Below are 18,987 nucleotides of genomic sequence, written 5' to 3' on the forward strand. Positions count from 1 at the left end.
TTGTGCTAAGGTGTGTGTGTGTGTGTGTGTGTGTGTGTGTAGTGAAAGGGTGAAAGAAAACAGTAGCTGGGAAGACTCTTTATACCTGATACAGGTCTAATGTTAATTTTTCAGTTTTGATTTGCAAGCTTTGTTTCAAAGGCTGCAACAAAGAAGTTAGACCAAAAGGTTTTTTGAAAATGGTCTGATTGTGTTTCATAGAATCCTAGACACTCAGTTCCGGGGTTTTGAGAGGTCAACTCTACAGAACTGTAACTAGGAATTTTGATACCTAGGGCAATGATGACAAACTTTGGCCAAGGTAAACAGCCTGAGACTTACTCTCAGGTGAGGTCAAGTGGGATGAGTAGGGGAGGAAAACAGGGAAGATAGGGGAAAAGCACATCTGCCATCTGGTAACTTTCTATTTTAAAATAACTGATCTTCCTAACAAAGTGCTAAGCTCTGTTGTTTCTACCCAACACAACAAAGGTGGTCAGCACCCTCTAAATGCAGCACTTCAGGGCAGGGCCCCAGTCACCCCATTCTTGTTTCAACTCAGTTACGAGGCTGTTCCTTAATGCTGGGCTTTCCATAAACTATCCCAATGGGAATATAATTGTGAAAGTTCTTTGAAAAATGGGTTTCCATAAACTTCGCATGCAGTTTTCCTAATATGGAACCCAGATCCCTTCTCTAGAGCTATAAGCCTAACTTCTCACGTTTAGTCTTTGCTATGGTGTAATCCTAGGGGTTTTTGAAGGCTGATGCTTGCTAAAGCCTTTGCTCTTCTATCTAAACCAATAAAAACACTGCATAGATAGGCAAGCTTGTAGGTAGAGGAGTGAGGCAAAGCGACCTGGCAAAAATATAATCAGAAGAGGTACATTAGGAACTCTGCTGTGAGACCTCTCCTTTATCTCAGAGGTGGCCTACAAGGCAAATGCATCTGAATCCATGCAATTGTTTGCATCTGCTATCCTGAAACAGGAGTCTAGTGCCAATCATACATGCCTTCAATATCTCGGTCTGCCTGCAAGTCATTAAGATGAGAAATCACAAAGCAGATCCTTTGATTAACACTGGCTCCTGCAGAAGATGGAGAGTCCCTTTCACATCATCTGTCAATGGCAATTATATTTAATGAACATCTGCTCCAGAATTTTGCCTTGGCACCACTGATGTGGCCAGTGGACTTTGGTGACCCATCAATTTGATGAGAGGCACTTCTCTATATTCAGCACTGGGCAGATATGCTAAGAGAATCAGGTCAAGACAGATGGGTAGATTAATAATAATAATGGTAATGGGCTGACATCATGTAACATGTTGGAGGAGGAGCATTCATGAATCAGTGATTTCATTGGTGTAGGGAACTCCTAGTGAGGAAACTCTCATTACCAAGGCAGATGTCACCACTCAGAGCTTGAGAGAGTTACCTGAGGCAATGGAAGGTGAGGAAATGGCCCAGGGTAAATGACACAATCAATCTGTATCAGAGAGACTGTGCATCCCAACCTCAGAAGACAGCTGTCTCTCCACTGGGCAACAGAGCTCACCCTATAGGATGCACTGTTATTTGCAAAATGATTTCACATATGTTTTCTCATTGAATTAGAAGATCATTAAGGATAATGATTATTATTGCAATGATTTCTTCATTTCCCCCTCTGGAGGCTTAATTCTATGTGAACCCTTCTGTCTGTCTCTCTGTCTATCTGTCTGTCTATCTCTATCTGTCTGTCTAATTTATCTACTCCCAGCATTTAGTACAGTGCCTGGCACACAGTGGGCATAAAAATAGTGTTTATTGACTATAAACTATTTTGAATATAAAAATCAAAATTTATTGACTATATCTATCCTTTATCATCTCTCTCTTCTATCTATCTACAGCACCTAGTAGAGTACTTAGCACTTAAATGTTTATTCTCATTCTCTCTCTCTCTGTGTCTCTCTCTGTCTCTCTCTCATCCTTCGTATAAAGGCATCACAGTGTAGTGAAAAGAATACTGGCTCTGGAATCACCAGTAGTATGATGTAATCCCCCTTCCCCTCATTCCCCTGTGGAACCTTGGCCAAGTCTTTTCACATCTCTGGGACTCAGTTTCCTCTTTGGTAAAATGAGGACATTAGACTAGATGGCTGCTGAAGTCTCTTCTAAAATTCTGGTTTTATTAAGCACCTGCACCTTCCTCAAAGCTAGGGATAGAAATACAAAATGGAAACAGTTTTGTCTTGTACAATCCACCATTCCTACATCTGGGATTATTGTGAAATAACTTGAAGACTTCAAAAAAATCTTCTCTTTCAACTTCTTTTCACCTGTTACTGACCACATGCCTTCACAAACCTCAACCAACTTTGATGAGTAACTCAGAATCCAGGATGGCTGCTGGCTATGCTTTTTATCAGGAACAGAAGAAAAAAAAGAAGAAACAGATAAACAGTTAGCTCTGAATCCATTTTTCTCAATTCTTTCTCTTCTTAGATCTCTGTGGCAAAGCTTAAATTGCTGAGATCTGGACAGAGGAAAGGCCTGCCATATGAAAAATTGATTTGCAAGGTGCAGAAGCTTGGGGCACATTGTTCAGCTTTTAGCCAATCAAAGTGAAATGAGTGGAGAGTCACACAGCAAATTGCCTCTCCAGACTCCATTAATTTCAGCCGCCATTTGGAGCTCTCCAGGCCAGTATCTCTGTGGTCCCTGATGGATTGCACCATTGCCTTTATCTTTGTCATGTAAGTAACAGCAAGGCACGGGTGCTGTTTACATTACTTAAGAGAAGTAGGAAATGCAATGTGTCAAGACTGAGGAAAATGCGTTTAGGTCAAGAGTGGAGCATCAGAGCATGCCTTGCATGCTGGCAAGCATGTAAATTGCTTAAAAATTACCCACCCAATTAAGGAATAAAGTTACTAAAATTCAGAATATCATCTATTGGAAAAGATATCAGCTGTGATGGGTAGGGAGAGAAGCAGAAGAAGATGGTTTCATTGAAGCTGAGGGAGATAGCATGGTGTAGTGGAAAGCACGCTTAATGTTGGAGAGAGAGAGAAGCAGAGGTCCAACCCTAGCTTTCCTCCTTGCTACCTGGGCCACTTTGAGTCTTTGGATTAGACAACCCCAGCTTCAATGGACCTCTGAGGCCCCCTTGTATAACAAATGGGGAAACTGAGGCTGAGGAAGGATAATTCATTTATTAGAGGTCACCCAGGTGGTAGAGCTTCACAGTTGAGCCCAGTTCTTCTGACTCAAAAGTCATAGAATGCTCTTTCCAAGTCATCTCATCTCTTGCTGCCTTTCAGATCCCAGCAATACAGATTTAGAACTGAAAAGCACCTCAAAGACCATTGAACCTAGAATCTTCATTTTGTAGATGGGGAAACTGAGGCACAGGGAGGTGAAGGGACTTATGGTTCACATAGATTTTGTCAGAGGTGGGATTTGAATGTAAGCTCTCTGATTTCAGAAGCCAAGCTCCTCTGTAAAATCAGTGAGATGAACTGGATGCTTTCAGAAACTCCTAACTTTCTTATGGAAGGCCTCACTTAGCCTTCTGTAGGTCTGGGTCAGACCTACAAGTTCCCTTTGTAATATCTTCTAGTCTTTTTCATTCCCCTTTCTTTGAACCATCTTTCTGTTGTTGTTCAGTCATTTCAGTCGTATCTGACTCACTGTTACCCCACATTTAGAGTTTTCTTGGCAGAGATACATCAACAGTTTGCCATTTCCTTCTCCAGTTCATTTTAAAAAATGAGGAAACTAAGGCAAACAGGGTTAAGTGATTTGTCTAGGGTCACATAGCTAATAACTGTCTGAGGCCAGATTTGAACTCATGAAGAGTCTTAACTCTAGGTTTACCTTTGTATGCACTATGGCACTACCTAGGTGTCCTTGAACCATCTCAAAAACAATCAACCCCTGAATGCCTTTAAACTGGTTTTGCCTCCAGGACAGATCTCTTCTGTATTTGTTTCTTTGATTCTAGCCAATCTTCCAGATTTCTTAAATGTCACTGCCATTATCCCATATGGGACATCGATGACTGAAGGTCTGGTCTCCAAACATAGCAATTCTACTAATGTCATGGATGGGAAGATCATTGGAGAAACATTCCATTTCACATCTATTTGTTGTTCTCTTTTCACAAACAAATGCTCTTGACATAAACTGCTTTAACTGGCTCCTAAAACCCTTTACAACTCTCTCCCCTCTGTGCCCAAAGGTTCTGTGAATAGATATCATGGCACTCATGAACTTGGACAGAAGAAAAATATATCTTTATTTTGATGTAATTGGTTTCCTTTGTAAAAGAATCTTGTGTTTTATGCATCTAAAACACTGTTTTGAGGAATGGGCAATAAGTTCAAGGTCAGTCAGTCAACAAAGATTTATCAAGCACCTACTATGTGCCAGGCATTGTGATAAACACTAGGGATACAAAAAGATGCGAAAGCTAATCCCTGTCCTCAAGGAATTTATAATCTCATGGGGGCTGTACCACAAAAAGGGAAAGGAGTTTCTGTATCACAAGCTCTTTTCCCTTCTTTATACCAGACTTGAGTCACAGTCTCTTTCATCGTCATCACCACAACAACAATATTGTTCAAACTAAATGGGATAATGGCCATGACAGTTAAGAACTCTGGAAGACTGGCTGGACTCAGAAACTAATACAGAAGAGCTCTATGTTGGAGGCAAAACCAGTTTAAAGGCATTCAGGGATGGATTGTTTTTGAAATGGTTCAAGGGCAGCTGGGTGGTGCCATTGAACCGGGACAAGTCACTTAACCCTGTTTGCCTCAGTTTCCTCATTTTTAAAATGAGCTGAAGAAGGAAATGGCAAACTACTGCAGTATCTCTGCCAAGAAAACTCCAAATGAGGTCACAGAGAACCATATAGACTGAAATGACTGAACAACAAGAAGATGGCTCAAACAACGATAACATACACCTCTCTCTGCCATTAAAAAGGAGCCCCTGATCCAGAGAACAGAACCAGTGCATTTTTATTATATTTTTGAATTTGACTTATCTGAATGGAAGCAAAAAGTCCCTTGAGATTATACATAGAATAAATAAGCAGGGTTACTTTAAAAATGTGGTTACCAAGGACTATCTTTGCAGAGCTGTTAGTCTGTCTGAAAACAAACCTTGCTCCAAGAAAGCAGTGAGTATTCTGAACCCAACTCACTTTGTGTAGCCTGAGTCTTTGTCTTTTAGTGTGGCATTGGTGGGCTCACCTGAACCAAGGAGGCAGCCCCCACTGTGAGATCTGTTTGTGTGGACTAACTCCTTAATTGGAAATAGTATACACTGCACACAGAATACGCTATTTCAACATAGGGCAGGCTGCTTCTATATTCTTGAAGATGTGTCACCATGCCTTGTCAACTCCTGAATCCCTGGGATTGAGAATCTTGGAACTTGACAGAAGGCAAATCTCAGCCCAGCTCGGGTCCTTGTAGTCAGCACCCAGAGAAGCAGAGGGGGAGTAAAGCACCAAATCCTTCTATACTTCCTGACTACACAGTGGGCAGAGAAGGAAAAGGAAAATAAAGAAGATACAAAGAGATGGCTGATGCTTTGTTCAGTCAGGAGACATGCACAAAATGCCACAGAGTGTATGGGGAATCATTCCTTTCAAAGGCTGGACTCTGCACAGACACTCCAAATAAACAGCTACCTTCATAGAAAAACATTTGAATGTAGCTTAATACCCCCAAGGAAAAATAAAAGCAAATGAACTTATTTAATCTGAAAAAGGGAAGGAAAGTGGTACTGGTCTCTGGTTGCATCTCCCTACCTGAATGTACTCTCTCCTCACCTCCACTTTTATTAGAATTCCTTTTGTCATTCAGTCATGTCCAACTCTTCATGACCCCATTTGGGTTTTTCTAGGCCAAGATGCTAGAGTGGTTTTCCATTTCCTTCTCCAGGTCATTTTACAGATGAGGAACTGAGGCAAAGAAGGTCAAGTGACATGCCCAAGGTCACACAGCTATTAAGTATCTGAGGTTGGATTTGAAGTTGAGTCATCCTGACTCCAGGCTTGGTACTATATCCACTGGGCCACTACCTGCCCCAATGGAATTCCTAGGCTCTTTCAAAGCTCTAATTGAACATTGCCTTTTTCAAGAGTCCTTTTCTCATCCTGTTTCTCACTACTTCACTCTGGTTGCTAGAGTGTCAGTCCTCAAAATAGTCTTATATTTTTACATACATATACACACACATATATATTATATATACACACACACATATATATAAATATATGAAATACTTACATTTGTACATGTTGTCTCCTTCAATGGAATGCAAATTCTTCCTGCCTGGCTACCACCATGGCCTTCTTTCTAAACAGTACAAACTAAAGATCCATGGGCCTTGACATCTGCCCTGTAGCTGAACTCCCTTAGATATGTCATCTGTCCAAATCAGAACGTGAGCTTTCCAGAAGCAAGGATTATCTGGATTTATATTTGTATACCTAATGCTCAGTACAATGTTTGGCATATAGTAGGTATTGAATATTTGTTATAATAGACTGATTGAGGAAAGTCATTATATGGTTGATAGTATCTAGCTTTTTCCCAAAGATCACCCAAGGATCACAAAATGGCAGCCAATTATAAAATCCCAGAGTTGGCAGGGACCTCAGGATCTTTGTAGTCTGACCTGAAACTGAGCAAAAATCCCGAGCATAACTTTTAGGTTCCTGTCAAAGGCTGCCAATAATAAAGAGCTCACTGCTTTCCTGAAGAAAGTCCTTTCTTTCTGGGACAGCCTTAATTACAAAGAGCTGTCTCTTTAAATTGAATCACAGTCTACCTCTCTGCAACTTCCAACCACTGGTTCTGTTCTCTGGATCAGGACTCTTTTTAATGGCAGAGACATTTGGTACCCCAATGTGACCTACAGATTCCTTCTCAGAATAATGGGATTTTTATATTTTTAAAAAGTCACAATCAAAGGAAATGTTAAATTTCATTTAGAACTTTATGAAAACAAAAATGCAATTTTTTTCAAATCCACGTTCATAGACCCTCTGAAATCTACCATTGGGGGTCCATGGGCCTCAGGTTAAGAATTGCTTTAGGGATAAGCAGAACAAAACTTCTCCAAGAAAATTGAAATTCTGTACCTTGAACAAATGCTTTCCAAACGTGCTCTGCTTCTGCATATATTAGTATAGACTTGGTCCACCCTGGTGCCAGGAGGTCTCACCTAAAATACCCCTAACAAAAGAGTCAGTCCTTTTCTGAGCCCTCTTTCCCCTTGATAGCCCTTCAGATATTTGAAGACAGCTTGACTCTTAGTATGGAAGGAAAATATGGAAGCATCTTTAGTTACTAATGATGTAACTTCCTTCCTGAAGGAAGGTGTGGCAACAAGGGAAGGGGAGCCTGCTATATGCCAGGTACTGCGCACCTGTGACTTGCAAATATCATCTCATTTGATCTGTACAAAAACCCTGGGAAGCTGAGGAAACTGAGGCAAAAAGAGGTTAAGTGACTTCCTGGGGGTCATCCAGTCTGAGGCTAGATTGGAACTCAGGTCTGCCTGACTCCAGTCCCAGCACTCTGTCCACTGCACCGAATGCATCTAGCTGCCTACTGGAAACTGGACAAGAATGTTTAGTTTAAAAATATGAAATCATCCAGGTCATTAAGGCAGAGAGAACTAAGATTATGGAATGAAAAAGACAGAAAACACAAATGTAAAGGAATCACAAAGGAAGGCTAAACCCCTGTGATTTTTCTGTTTTATTTCCAGACAATGGTTTTCTTCCCAGTGGGTTGCTAAGAGAAAATTTCACCTTTCTGACAGCTATCTAGGTATAGACACTTACTGGTTAAATGGCATTTGCATACAACTAGTCCCCTTAGTCTGGAGACTTCTGTTGGTTTTTATGATATTGCCTTTGACCCAGACTGAGGTCTTTTAAAGTTCCCATGCCCCCTTTCCAAAAACTTAACTTTTAAAGATAGATATATGCATAAGTATATATATATGTATATATATATACACACACATACATACATACGTACGTATACTTATGTACATATATTTGAGTATTTATGTACATATGCATGTGTGTGTGTACAGATGTCAGGAGACCTAACATTAACTTGCTGTGTAACTCCAAGCAATTTGCTTAAACTCTCAGGGTCTGCAGTTGTACTCATTTGCAAAATAAAATGGGGGACTTGGGGGCGGCTTTCAATGCTGAAATTTGATCTTTCTATAACTAGGTTTTAAAACTAGGTATAAAGCAGCCTCTTCACGTTATAAGTACATTAACACAAAGCTAGCAGTTTTCAGTCTCTCACAACATGCCTTAAGTTTTTGACATTATTTTTTAACAATAGCAGAGGTGTGGCTCTCACCTATGCAGGTGTTTGGGGGCCAGGTAGCTGGAGGGCCCTCCAGAAAGTGACCCGGAAATCAGAGTATCAGCTTCAGGCTGTGTCATTGCAACCCTTTAAAGAATTCAATGAAGGATGTTTACAGATTGGTACAAATCTCTAATGTTATATTATATTTGATGGTTCCCCCACCCCCCCAGCTAAGTCTTTTTGGGGCTTGTGGGAGTCATACACTTACTGGGAGTGACATAAGGTGTGGGTTGGACTAGGTGGCCTCTGAGATCCCATGCATCCTAAGACTCTGTAATCATATTCCCATTACCCAGTCTGCTGAAGGCCAACCATTATGGGATCTTTGGTTCCAATGGGAAAAGTGCGAAAAGCTAAAGTGAGTGAATTAAAGTCAGAACTCTCTGTCAATTATCTCCTTTTTCTTTTCTCCATAAACAACTTAGGGTAGCTAAGGAACTAGCTTGAGTCAGAGAGATATAGGTTCAATGTCCTTCTCTAACACACACTGGCTGCATGCCTATGGTTGGGTCCTTTTCACCCAACTCTCAGACAACTCTGAGCAGTCATAAGATCGGCATTGGTTGAGAGAGTTTTCTGTACCAATGAAATCACCCCACACTCCCTTCTCCTATACTGCTCAGGTAACCTCTGCATGCAACATCTCACCTCCTACACAACCAAAAAGAAAGAGCACCCCTCAACCCCTCAGGGGTTTAACTTACACTTGACTAAGGATATCTTACAGGGTCCTTTCCAAATGATTTGTGTGGATTTGTGTTTAAATTCATGTCCCTGTCAAAAAGTCTTGTGATTATTGGGTCTAGACATGAAGTGTAGTGTGCATCTTTAAGTGTAGATGAGTAAAGGAGTTATCAGAGAGGAGAAATGGATGGTCAACAGTCCCACTGAACCAGGTCTAGGTTCCTTCCACTATATAAAAGGTCAGACTGCCTTGAATCATTTAGCAGGAGCTGAGCATAATGCCCTAAAGGAAAAAAAAATGGTTTGACAACTAAAAATGTTTGCAGAGGGATGGATCATCTCTTGAACTCTTTCGGGTCATATGCATACTAACCAAGAGCCAAGACTTGTTGATATGGCTGCTCCCTCATCTAAACCTTTGCTAGTCAGTTCCATCCTTGAAAGCAGCCAGAGGTGAGCCTAACATAAGAGACCATCTGAAGAAGGCCAGGAGGAAAGTCAGTGTGATGAGCTGTGTGTAATATGTTCTGACAAACCCATTAGTGTTTTTTAAGTCTATCACGGGAGAGCTGCCATGATGAGTTTTAAGTACTAATGCAACCAGACGTGCTGGGTGGTCGGCAGCAATAATGTTTGACCAGCCCTTTAATTGCCTGGGAAGAGTTACAGGAAAGATTCTAAAGAAGAGGATTATGAAGGATAAATTTTCTTCTGGAATTGCACATCCTTATCCTTTCCTTTTTCTTTCCCCTCCCTCCCTTCCTTCCTTCCTTCCCTTCCCTTTTAATCCTCTTCCAAGGACTCCCCAGAAAGAACTTTTAGTGGTGGCAGATTTCTCTGGTTTATTAATAATGTCCAAGTTGACTGTGCAAGGGAGCAGTAGCTCGATGCTCTAAAGCAGTAGATAGTGTAGATCTAGACAACGCAAACATCGGCCCAGAAGGGACTGGTATGAAACATCTGGTTTCATTGGCAAAATGACAACAACACTATTTTAAAGTCACATTTTCTGAAACAGAAAATAAAGATTTTTCAGATCCTTTCCCCCCACTAATTGCTGATGCTAAGTCAGTGCAACATACGATGGAGCTATTGACATTTAAAAAAAATAATGGAAACCAGCACTGAGCAAATGTGCCCGTGAATGGTATGAGGCATATCTGGGCCAAGGAGGCAGCGCCATCACTTTGAATTATGCCAGGGAGCTGAATGAAGATATGTTCCAAACCCTCTGCTTATAATAACTGCCCCACTTCATCAGTCAGTAGCTCCTTTGGCTTTTCTATTTTCCTTTTCCGATACCACAGCACCATTTTTGTTATTTGCTTTTTTATTATTTGATCATCCTGGGGGACAGAGTTCTACGGCTAGCTCCAGATTTTGGATGAGGAGACTAAAATGAAGACAGAAGAAATTTCAGAGAGTCACAATCCTAGGGAGGATTTGAAATGAGGATAATGACAATGCCATCCTTGCAAGGGTGTTGTCAGGCTCAGATGGGGAGGATGGCTCACTTTGGATACATCAATCAATGAGCATCTATTAAGTGTGCCAAGCACTGGGGACATTAAGACAGAAATCAAGCAGTTCCTGCCTTCAAGGAGCTCACCATCTATCAGGAGAGATAGCACACACATAGATCACTCCTCATCTTTGACACTTACCTCAGTGACAAGGTCGGTTCCCAGCCTCCTTCACTCCTAAATGAGTGCTTACAATCTCCCCAGATGATGATGGATGATGATGATGATGATAGATTGAACTTATAGAATAGCTTACACTGACATGGCCCTTTAAGATGTCCAAAGCACTTTACATATATTATCTCATTTGAGCCTGACAACACCCTTGCAAGGACAACATTATCATTACCCTCAATTCAAATGAGATAACATAAAAAACATTTTACCAATCTTAAAGCACTATATAACTGCCAGCTACAACACCAAAACAGCAACAAAGCGGTGATGATGATAAAATAATGACAAGAATGAAAATAATAGGGATAAAATGATGAGAATGTCATCACAGTTGTTATTTCACAGCTGAGGAAACTGGCTTGTTAGTAAATTATATAGTAAATTTCAGTGGTAGTATGGATTCAGAAGTAGGCTTTCCCCAGGTCCAAGTCTGGGGCTGACGCATGATACTTGGCCACCTTTCTCTACAGCACTTTAAAATGGACAAGGTGAATGACTCACAACAACCCTGTAAGGTTAGTAGTGCACGGATTCTTGTTCCCATTTCACAGATGAGGAAACTGAGGTTTGATGCATATATCAACAAGCATTCACTAAGACCTGTGCCAGGCTCTGGGGATCCAGAGGTAGAAGCCAGATAGCCTCTGCCCTTAATGAACTTACATTCTGATATAGGAGCTCAGAGTCTGACCTTCAGATTCAGAAACTCCGAGAGACTCATTCCCAGTTAGCTAGGTGTTTTGTGTCTAAGCCAGGATTCAAAGCAGGGCTCCTGGCTCCCAAGTTCAGGACCCACTACATCATACTGGATCACTGAAAAATGATTATCCAGTGTTTTTGTCTTGAAATTTCAAAGCATGGAACCCAGTGGAATCTGAGCAGGGGGGAACTGACAAACTTAAACAGCTTCTCTGTGATCAACTTCCTTATTGGTTTGAATATAGTCTATATTTTCCCCCAAAATTTGATTTCATAAAGTCTGTGTATGGCTTATAAGTAGTGTTATTTTCAGGGCATACCCTCACATTTTCTTTTTTTCAAAGAGATGTCATAATAGCCAGTATTCTCAGTGACCTATAGGTAAAATGGTACAATACATGAGTAAGGCAGGAGAATCAGACTAAATCACATAGAATCATAGATTTAGAGCAGGAAGAATCTTAGAGCTTATCAAGTCTAACACCCTCATCTTATAGATGGGGAAAATGAGGCACAAAGAGGTTAAGTGAGGCCTAGGATCACCCAGTGAGGATTTGAGGTAGGATCTGGACCCAGTTCTCCCTGAGTCCAGACCCAGTGCCCTGACATCTACACCATTCTGTTGCTAAGGTCTTGGGCGTCTCTTATTGCTTTGGCTTCAGATTGAGCTACCACTTGTGTACTCTCTACACATCCTTTTCTGCCATGGTTGCCTACTATGGCAATAGGATGGTTGACTGGATAAAATTTTTTAGACTGTTTAAGTACCTGACCCTATAAAGATTTGTTTACTGCACTGTAGAATTTTGACTGGTTGGAGTCCAAGCATGCCTGCTATAAATGCATTCATTTATGATTTGAGTTTAGCTAGAATCTGGGTCAGATTTTTCCCTTAAAACATTATCTATCAGAAGCTCTTTAATGGTACGTATGTTCTCTCCATTTTTGTGATAACTTGATAGAGCATTCAGTTTCCCCATCTACAAAACAAAGGTATTGAAAGTTCCCATCAGTTGACACTATGATTCCCTCATCAACAGAGATTTTCATAGAGAAGCCTTCCATTATCTGAAGGCATCTATCATGTCTTAACTCTGATTGCTTCTCCTCCTCCCTCCACTCCAAACCAATCTCCTCTTCTCCAGGTAGTTCTTTGAACTGCTTCTCATTTGACACAATTTCAAGCCAAGTCAGAGGAATATTGAATCAGATATTGGATCTGTCCATCTCCATGGCCAACACGGATTTAACCAAGAAAAAAGTCACAATTGCTTATGCAGATCCAACAAATACTATTATTTCTGAAGAATATGTATTGCACATCTAAATTCAAAAGCCTCCCCTCCCCCATGGACATGTGAACTCTGTTTAAATGGGCTCTTGCTTCTTTGTGCTTATAACACTGATTACTGAATTTTTTAGCTCCTTGCTAAAGCAGTCAAAAGTCCCTGGAGTAAAGAGGCCTCTATACGTGCACAAGTAATTATAGGACACTTCGATTGAGTGAGCTTTCAGGATGACCACAAGCACCTTCTTGACTATGGAAGGATTACATGAAAAACACTTTAAAACGTAACAAATCTCAAGAAAATAAATTCCCAAGATTATGACTCTTTTTATTCTTTTTCCAATAACAAAATAGAGGATAAATATGAAAGCAAAATAGAGAGCTTAGTATGGTTTCCAAGAATTTTAAGCCCCTGAAGTTTCCACTAATAGTGAGACTAGCTCCATAATCCTCACTGTGCTACAATTTATATAAACAACCAATAAAGGTTAGTGTGGGTGTTGCCACAGATGAAGAAACTGAGGCAAAAAACAATTAAAGAAATAGTATATACATTAATTAAAGAAAATAAAATCACATTCATGTCATGCAGAGACTCAAGAAGACTAAAGGAGATGAGGAAAACAAGGAACATGTGAGCACTACCATGTTAAATTTTACATATGCATCTCTTGGGGCAGGATTTCAGATTGGTAAGTAATGGGGATAATAAAAATTCATATTCATTTACAATCTTTTATCGTTTTTTTCCTGCTTGTATGATTGTGTGTCTTATTTTCCTTTCTTAAGCTCAAACTTTCACAAAATTAAATTTATATTGAAAGAAAAGAATAGTTGGATCTCAATTAGAGATGACAATGCCACCCTGGAGATCTGGGTAAGTTTAAACAGGATGGAGATCCATGGCTCCACATACTGCACATTTCACATGGGAAAAAATCAACAGATGAGCAGATATAGCTCAGAGGTATCCTGGCTTTTAGGAACAGGATATGAGAAAGCTCAAGTGAAGTGGGAAAGGGTTACCCACAGTAGGATATAAATTGCCAATGAATCAGCAGGGTATTGGGGTCTAAAAAAGAAAGCAGAATTCTGGGATGAGCATACAAAGGCCTGCAAGCAGCAGCCTTCTTTCAAGGCCTGACTTAGCTGCTTCTTCGCTGGTACCAACATTTCTCCCCTTTTTCCCTCCCACAGGCACAACTAAAAAACATTTCCCTCACCTTCCTCAAATTTCTCATGGCACAGTACCCCAACTTCTCCTCTGCATTGATCCTGTTCTGCCTGGAGTAAGAGTTAATAGAGTTCTTTCATATCCTCTGTTAAGTTTCAAGGTCTTTCAAAGAAATGTCGATGTCTTATCTATCTTTGTGCCTCTGGAAACCCACAGAGTGCCCTGTCTATAGTGAGCACTTAATAAGTATCCTTTGAATTAAATGGTGAAGTTGTCTTTCCCCTACATTCGATGTTGCCAAGATCTTGAGTAGAAAGGATTATGACAAAGACTTAGAAAATAATTGTACAATTATGGGGATCGTAAGGAATCCCCACAAGAACATACCTGACGTATCTTTGAATGGACATGACAAACAGGAAGTGAACCAGGTCCAATATTTAATGGAAAGAACAGACTAGATTGCATCTGAGAAAGTGGCAAGTTTTCAAATGTTCTCAGCTGCTCTGACACAAAAAAACCCCATCTCTTAATATAAACAGTCTCCCAGTGATCCAAAGTCCAATGGAACAATATATGGGAGGCCCAATGTAGGCTTTAGCATGTTAGTGACAACTGGCTTATAAGTGAGGTAGATGGTATCACATGGGACACATACCATGACCTCAGAGGCATCCTTGACTTTCTACTTTCTCTTATCTTCCATACCCCATTATTTAGTCTTATTAATTCGACCTCTACGCAATTTCTTGCATGTTTCCCTTTGTCTCCACTCAGGTAGGCATTACCCCAGCTAAGGCTCTTATTGCTTCTTACCTGGACTATTTCAACAATAGCTGGTATTTATATAATTAGCATTTAAGGTTTGCAAAGATCTTTGCAAATATGATCTCATTTTAGCCTCCAAACAATCCCAGGAGGCAGATGCTATTATTATCCCTATTTCACAGATGAGGAAACCAGGGCAGACAGATTAAGTAACCTGGCCAGGGTCACATAGCTAGTAAGTGTCTGAGGCTAGATTTGAACTCTAAGTATGGCACTCTATCCACTGCACCACCTAACTGCAGATAAATGTAAGTTGAGGTAATTTGAGGAAGGAGAGATGATTGACAGCTGGGGTAGGCTTGGGTAAGGATCAGAAAAGGCTCCATGAAGGAGCTCTAGAATCAAAAATGAGTCTTGAAGGATGATAAAGATTCTGCTGAACTGGAGGAGGGGACCAGTGCATTTCTGGTATGAAGGATGGTTGGTGTGACTGCATTAAGATGGCTAATGTCATATCAAATTTAGGAAATACATGGTAATTCAGTTTGGCTGGGGCAGAGTGTATGAAAAGAGTAACAGGTAGTATACTTAGAAAGGAGGCTGGAAACCAGATTGCGCAAATACTTCAGAGTCAGGTTAGGGAGTTTACATTTTATCCCACTGCCAATAGGGAGCCATTGAATGTTCTTGAGTGGAGGAACAACATCTGCCTTAGTAGGATATTCTGGCAGTGGTGAGTCAGACAGAGGGGAGGGAGGAGAGTTGGAAAGTAGGGAGGCCTGGAAGGAGTTTTTTTATGAACTTGGGGTAAGAGGTGATAAGGGCCTGAACACTGGTGGTGGAGACAGGGAGAAGGACCCAGGAAGTGATAAAGGTAGGCACGAAGGGGACCTGAATACCCGAATGTTTGTGAGAGACTTTGTGTAGGCAGAATCAGCAGAACAATTGATTCTTTCTTATGTTGTTTTCCCCAGTAGACATCAAAACATTTCAAAGTCAAAAACACATAAAAGCTCTCTTCTGCCCTTTTTGTTTCAAAATGCAGCTTGATTGAGACATTGTACATTTCATTGCTTTCTTCTGGGAGTTCTCTCTTCTCCTGCAGGCCCAAATGAACATCTTAGCCTTGGGTAGATAGTCAAGGAGAAGCTGTCCCTTGAAGCCCCTGAACGTCCTACTAGGATCCTAGACCATATAGGACACGGAGCTCCAGGACCTCGACAGCATCTAATATAACAATGATAACAACCCCCCTCCCCCCTTGTATCACTCACTGTGTGCCAGGAACCCGACGCCAAGTGCTTCACCATGATTATCTCATCTCATTGGACCCTCTCAGTAACCCCATGAGGTGCTATTATCACCCCCCACACACACTTGGTGGTTGTTGTTCAATCTTTTCAGTCGTGTCTGACTCTTTGTGACCCCATTTGGGGTTTTCTTGGTAGAGATCCTGCACTGGTTTGCCATTTCCTTCTCCAGCTAATTTTACAGATGAGGAAACTGAGGCAAACAAAGTTAAGTGACCTGCCCAGGGTCACACAGCTAGGAAGTGTCTGAGGTAGCATTTGAACTCAGGTCATCCTGACTGAAGGCCTGATGCTCTCTTTATTGTGCCTGCTATCTAGTCAATCCTCCTCATTTTACAGATGGGGAAACTGAGGCCATGAGGGGCAGAAGTGACTTTAAAACCACATTCTCCAGAGTCAGGGCATCATGTCCTGTACCTCAGCTTCCAATACTATAACCTCAAACTTGAACTGTATGTTTGCTTTAAGTTTATGGTATTCATCCATTTCATTGCTACTGCCAATCAATCAACAAGCATTTATTAGGCACCTACCAGGTGCCCAGGGACTCCGTTAAGAAATGGGACAACAGATACAAAGAATGAGACAAGCCATACTCACTGGAAGCTTCTTTTTTCATCAGATTGCATATTCATTTGAACAAAATGACAGAATGCCTGATAATTGCTCCCAGGGGAGTAGTGAAAGAGCCTTAAGTGCCAGTTAGGGGTTGGGGAGCCATACATAGTCACGCAATGAATATTCACCCACTTTACCCAGCTGGCCATCCTCGGTGGCCAACACCACCCAGTTGCTCTCACAACCTCAGCAGCATCTTGGCTGCAGCTATTCTCTGAACGAGTCCATCTCCAAGGGTCTTGACCCTTCACATTTGGGGTCTTCTATAGATAGGTTGTGCACTGCCTAGAAAACACCTCTTTATATCACTCCCTAAAATCCTGGAAGTTTTTCCCTTCCCCAGCACAGATGAAATTAGCCACAACAGATGACAGCAACTTCTCCATCCGTGACCCAGAAAGCAGCTGTGGCTTCTTCTGTCAGAAGCAAACTAGTCTTCCTACCTGAGCTAAAAGATACAGAAGAAGCGCAGGATGGTATATGGAAGCAGGCAGCCCTTTCATTTGAAAATTAAGAGAGAAAGGAGGGAAGAGCAAGGGAAAAGTGCAATTTTAGAGAAAGGGGTTTTTTTTCCCTATTACACACACAGATTTCTGACCTTCAGTCGACGGTCCTGGTCTCCACTGCACAGAGAATTTACAGAGACTTTGAATGATTTCCAAGCTGGGCTTAGGTTATTCATCACAACCTGAGAATAGAAAGAAGGGTGGGGAGGAAAGAAAATTCTTGACATTTGCACATTCCAAAATAAAAACCAGTTGAAGCATCATTATGGCTCATGAAATGGACATTCATCAGGGGCAGGTCTCTTAATGAAGAGCTAAAGTGATAAATCTTTTATACTGTCCATTGAATGGATCATTAGGGGCAAAATTCCCTGGAAATGGGCCAGCCTATCAAGCACTGACTGTATTGTTTAATGATTACCACTCCTAATATAAACCACCTGGCTGAAGACGATAGTGATACAGTAAATTGGGCTGGGCCTCCAGAGGTGTGGCTGGTACCTGGCCAATGCATGGAGGGTTTGGAGTCCTAGGTACTGTGACCTTAGGCGACTCAGCCTCACAGAGAATCAGTTTCTTTATCTGAGAAATGAGGAGGTTTCATTAGATAATCTCTAAGATCTTTTTTAAAAGCTTTATATCTATGATCCTATAAAATCTAATTCTGCAGGACCATTGATAATGAAATGAATTCTGCAAAATCAGGTGAGCAAAAGCTTTGCCCCTTAGGGAGATAAGGCATTAACTCTGTCTAGAAGACTGGCCCACTCCTTAGTAACTTTAGTTAGTACTGCTAACTTGGTATATAATCTAATAGTAGCAATAATAATAATATTACTCTTAAAATTTTGCTAAGTATCTTACCTATGTTAGCTCAATTTGAGCCTCATCATAATCTTGTCGGGTTAGTGCAGTGGTTAGTTTTCCCATCTTGCAGCTGATGACATTAAAGGCCAGAGAGGCTAAGGAATTTGCCTATTATCACACAGCTAAGGAAAGCCATAAGGGGGATTTGAACCCATATCTTCTAACTTCAAGGCCATCATACCATCCAAGTCAAAGAAATATGTTTTAGGAATTACAAAATCGGAGGGACTCCCTAGGCTTCTTCCTATAAGTGAAACCTTATCCTTCCACTTGGAATTTTCAATAGGATAATGCTGGGAGAGCAAATTTCTAGTTCCATGTACCCAGATTGTAGGATTATAGATTTAGACCTGGAAGGTACCTTGCGAATCATTTGACTGATAAATAAACTGAGTTCCACAAAGGTTGAGGTCATAAAGACAATGAATGAATGAAGGATCTGAACCCCTGACTCCAAACCAGGGCTGATGCTATTGAACCTAATCATTCTTGAGAATAAAGCTGAAAGTACAGTTTATTGAGTTGTCAAAACGAATTAGCAACCAGCATACCACTCCATGAATTCAGGCTCCCACCTAGAGGGTGCTATCCCCTCAATGGCTTAGAAAGACAAGGCCATGCCAATGCACAGATGGTGGACTGCTGGAAGCCTTATTCAGTTGAATTCATCTTAATTGATGTATCCATTTAGCGCTTTCTCTACGGCTCAGTGGAAATGGTATCATAAAGGAAGAGTTCTACACTTGGGATCTGGGAGATCTGGGATGACATCCCACCCCTGACACTAAGTGGTTAGGTGATCCTGGGCAAGTCACTGCACCTTGAACTCCCTTTGGACTTAATTGCTAAGCCATAGGTCTGATCTGCCCCAGGGGAGAGGATTCTCACAACAGGAATGTAGATCACGGCAGCACAGTCCTAGAGCTGGAAGGGACTCTAGGAGTCATCTGGTCTGACCTCTTTTTACAGATAAGGAAACTGAGGGCTAGAG

General features: G+C 41.2%; 1 protein-coding gene across 2 annotated transcripts in view; it reads right to left on the reverse strand.

Moving 5' to 3' along the window:
* CPNE4 (copine 4) overlaps positions 1-18,987 on the reverse strand; it is a 433,799-nt gene that overhangs the window by 94,227 nt on the left and 320,585 nt on the right. For both annotated transcript variants that reach the window (XM_072651321.1, XM_072651322.1), the window contains exon 7: positions 17,222-17,311. In XM_072651321.1, the coding sequence (XP_072507422.1) occupies positions 17,222-17,311 (90 nt within the window). The remainder of the gene's footprint in view (positions 1-17,221; positions 17,312-18,987) is intronic.

Source organism: Notamacropus eugenii, chromosome 3, assembly GCF_028372415.1.
Source record: "Notamacropus eugenii isolate mMacEug1 chromosome 3, mMacEug1.pri_v2, whole genome shotgun sequence".
NCBI classification, from domain to species: domain Eukaryota; kingdom Metazoa; phylum Chordata; class Mammalia; order Diprotodontia; family Macropodidae; genus Notamacropus; species Notamacropus eugenii.